Below are 3445 nucleotides of genomic sequence, written 5' to 3'. Positions count from 1 at the left end.
CTGCATTTAAGTCACATCAGATCATTGGAATGTTGACTTTTTGCTGAAAAGCGTACGATAAAATGAGAAACATTTATCTGTGAAATATAATTAAATGGATGGACAATAGAATACAAGACAAAAAAGAAGAAGAAAAAACACAAACCAGGAAACATACAGCCTTTGAAAATAGAAAACATTATTAAAAAAAATAGTTTTAGAGGAAAAGCATATTTATTTTGTTTGGGTTGTGTAACAAAATAAACACATTTGAAAACAAGTCCCAAGAGCATTACACTTGATATTGTTTACTGATCTGTAAATGAAGTGCAGAGTGGTAGATAAAATAATATATGTTTTGGGTCTCTGAATAACAATAAACATATAAAAAATTATATAAAAAATAAAACTTTTTAGCCAAAAGTACTTTGCTGACACCTTGGGGCTTCCGTACTTGTCGTCGGGCTGCCTTTTTGGGCTGGTGACGTCAGTTGTTGCAGAGTCACTGCAGACGATTTGACTGTAAACAAGAAGCTTCTGACAGAGAAAGCTCCTGATCCAGTTCGACTCATCCGAGCATTTCATGTTAGGAGGCATTTAAAAGCTGGAGTTTGTCCATCTGCGGTTCCGTAGAAACTCCTCCAGGTTCTGAGTCTGCAGAGTTTTGTTTTTTTTCTTGGTTCGTATTTTGGCGAAGTCAGCTCGAGCTCTAGCTGTTGCCCTTTAGCTTCTCTGAAACCACCCAGAATCTTCTGGACTCTTCTGGACTTCTGCTTGGTGTGGCCTGGACAACCCGAGCCGTAAGTTTGACCCTCATATTAAGTCGAACATTAAAACTGTTTAGAACATTTAAAATAACGCCAAGTGTGGAGCTAGCCAGTTAGCTGCTTGGCTAGCATGCTAACAGAGGCGCTGAAGTTAGCATTGTTTTCGGAGCTAAATCCAATATGGACATTAAATAAGCTTCAGACTCAGATCTGAATTACTTGGACTGATAGATCCAGGATTGGATTTTTCTACAATGTTTAAATATTCTTTAAGTCTACAATATTTTTCAAAACTTTTATTTTTTTCAGATATGAAAAGGGTGAATGCAATAATGTTCACTATTCTGACTACAATAAACTTGGTTTAGGTTAAAATATTGTTTTTTAATGTTTTTTTTTTTTTTTTGAACAGGCGTCTTCAATTCTAGTCCTCTAGTTGGGATAAATCCCACACTTTATGTCTGTGCTTGAACACACCTGAGTCAAATAACTGGCTGTTTAGCAGGGCTGTAGGACCTGAATGCATCCTAGGGGCCATTCAACCATTTGATTCAGGGTTGTGGAAGCAGAGGCGGATCTAAGAGGAACAGGGACCTGAGGACTGGAGCTGAAAACCTCTGTTAGGTCATTCAGATTTGGGCCGAAATATGCTGATTTCTTAAAAGTTTATTCCCTTTATAAAATCTGAGATCCTGAGACATCGTCGTACATTTTAACCTGTTTAAAATTTGAGGTAAATATAAATTGAAATATTTTAGCCCTTAAACTGAAGGTCGTTTTTAATGAATCTGTAAGCCTGAATGTTATTATTTTACAAATCAAATCCCGACGCACATAAAAAAACTTGTTCTCATAAAACCGAGACTTTAAAAAAAATCCTCTGATTGTGACATGTTTGTTAATTATTGATACAGCAGTGGTGGCGTGTCAACAGTTTCCTTATCCATGGTTTATGATGCCTTCAGGAGCTGCAACCTCCTACATCCAATGAGCATTTTTCGCCCTCAGCTCAATAAAACCGACATGTTACCACGAATGTTACAAACCCTTTTAAAAAAATTTTTAATTCGTTTGTATTCACTAGAGGAAAGGTCATTTTAAAGCACCACTTTTTTTTTACTTTTAAATAAACAAAAGCGTAAAAACTCTTTTAGAAAAGGGATAGATATTTGTGGAAACTTATCCAATACAAAGAATATTCTGGGTGGTTTGTTTTGTTCTCTAATGGAAATTTAAAGCATTTTTGCTCTAAAACTACTTAACCCTGCATTTATTATCATATCTACATTTGAAAATATTACTTGGGTCTTTGTGATTTTTGGCCAGAGTTGTTCTAGAAGGTCCATGGGGCCTCAGGAGACAGACTTCTTTCTACACTTGCACTAACCTGGGGTGACCCTACAGGGTTTTCATTTAGGTGTAGTTTCGGGTACCACCTCCTTTTTAGTGTCTTATTGGTCTGGGTTCTGAGCTGATGTCAGCAGATTGCCTGTCACTGATTGGCCAGGGGGCAGCATCACTGCCCTAATCATGGCTTTAGACACCAAGTGTCACATTTTAAGAAATCGAAGTCTTTTGTTGAATGAAGTTCTACTCAAAAAACGAACCAGAACACATTTCATGGTAGACAGTCCTGTCTGTGTTTCTGATTCAGCAGCAGCTTGATCAGGTGTGTGTTTGTGTTGCAGCTGGGTGGCTGGTCGGAGCAGCCTCCTCCAACCATGGAGGCGGGAGGTAAAGACTGCGAGGAGGAGACGCTGCAGACGGCCTTTAAGAAGCTGAGGGTCGACGCTGAGAGGTAAACCTATAACCCAGGAGTTCATCTGTGACAGCTGGAGCTTCCAGAAAAGCAGCGACTCAATAACTCATAGAAAAATCATGACGGTTTTTCTCCCAGGAGAACCAGAACAATCCGCTGTTATTCTAGTTGCTTCTCCAGAACTTCAGGCAGTACAGATAAAGAATAATAATTGAACTTATTTGGCCTCTGCATTGAACCCATCTCCTTGGGGAGCAGTGGGCTGCCTCTGTGCGGCGCAGTGTGGGGGAGTTAATCCCAGCCCAATGCTCTAACCTCTAGGTCACCATTGCCCTCTAGAATACAGATCGGCTTAGAGGTTTGGTTCATGTTGATTTCCAGCTGGAAATCAACATGAATGGACCATCTGGCTGTAGCTCTCAGGTAAAGCGCTTAAAGCTCCGGACTCTGGCTACGTTCACACTGCAGCCTGAAGTTGTCCTGAATTCGATACGAATCTCATCTTTGCAAATGCGACCTGTGTCTGAACAGCCAGGTCGCATTCATCTGAGCTGAATGTCATTAATACCCGACAGTGGTCACTCTTCTACTTTTTGCTACGCAGAAATGGCAAGAAAAACATCAACAATGGTGGACGATAAAGCGGAGAGCAGTATTTATGTTCAACCATCTTGGGAAGATTTAGTTTTTAAGGTTGGGAAAGATTTCTAGATGTTCTCCGGCACTACATCCATGTTTACCTCCGTAAACACAGAGCATGCTTGCTGGTGACGTCATTGCGCATGTGGTACACTTAGGTTGTATGACTGCAGTTCACACAGGAGATCAAATACAAGTCACATATATTTGGAAATATGAACGGGAACGCAGAAAACTAATCAGATTTCACAAAAAATCAGGATTGATCATCAAGGTTCTCTGTGTTTATCTCCTGCTGGCG

General features: G+C 39.9%; 1 protein-coding gene across 2 annotated transcripts in view; it reads left to right on the top strand.

Annotated features, from left to right (window-relative positions):
* Nucleotides 1-470: 470 nt before the first annotated feature.
* The window catches only part of oser1 (oxidative stress responsive serine-rich 1), a 7896-nt gene continuing 4921 nt past the window's right edge, over nt 471-3445 (top strand). The window contains exons 1-2 of one of the 2 annotated variants that reach the window (XM_015379799.1): nt 471-779; nt 2435-2544. In XM_015379799.1, the coding sequence (XP_015235285.1) occupies nt 2468-2544 (77 nt within the window). In that variant the 5' untranslated portion in view covers nt 471-779; nt 2435-2467. Of the gene's footprint in view, nt 780-2434; nt 2545-3445 lie in introns of those variants that run through there. The other variant, XM_015379800.1, reaches the window with a different exon arrangement.

Source organism: Cyprinodon variegatus, unplaced genomic scaffold, assembly GCF_000732505.1.
Source record: "Cyprinodon variegatus isolate N-32 unplaced genomic scaffold, C_variegatus-1.0 Scaffold200, whole genome shotgun sequence".
Classification (NCBI taxonomy): domain Eukaryota; kingdom Metazoa; phylum Chordata; class Actinopteri; order Cyprinodontiformes; family Cyprinodontidae; genus Cyprinodon; species Cyprinodon variegatus.
This window is presented reverse-complemented; position numbering and strand designations above follow the sequence as displayed.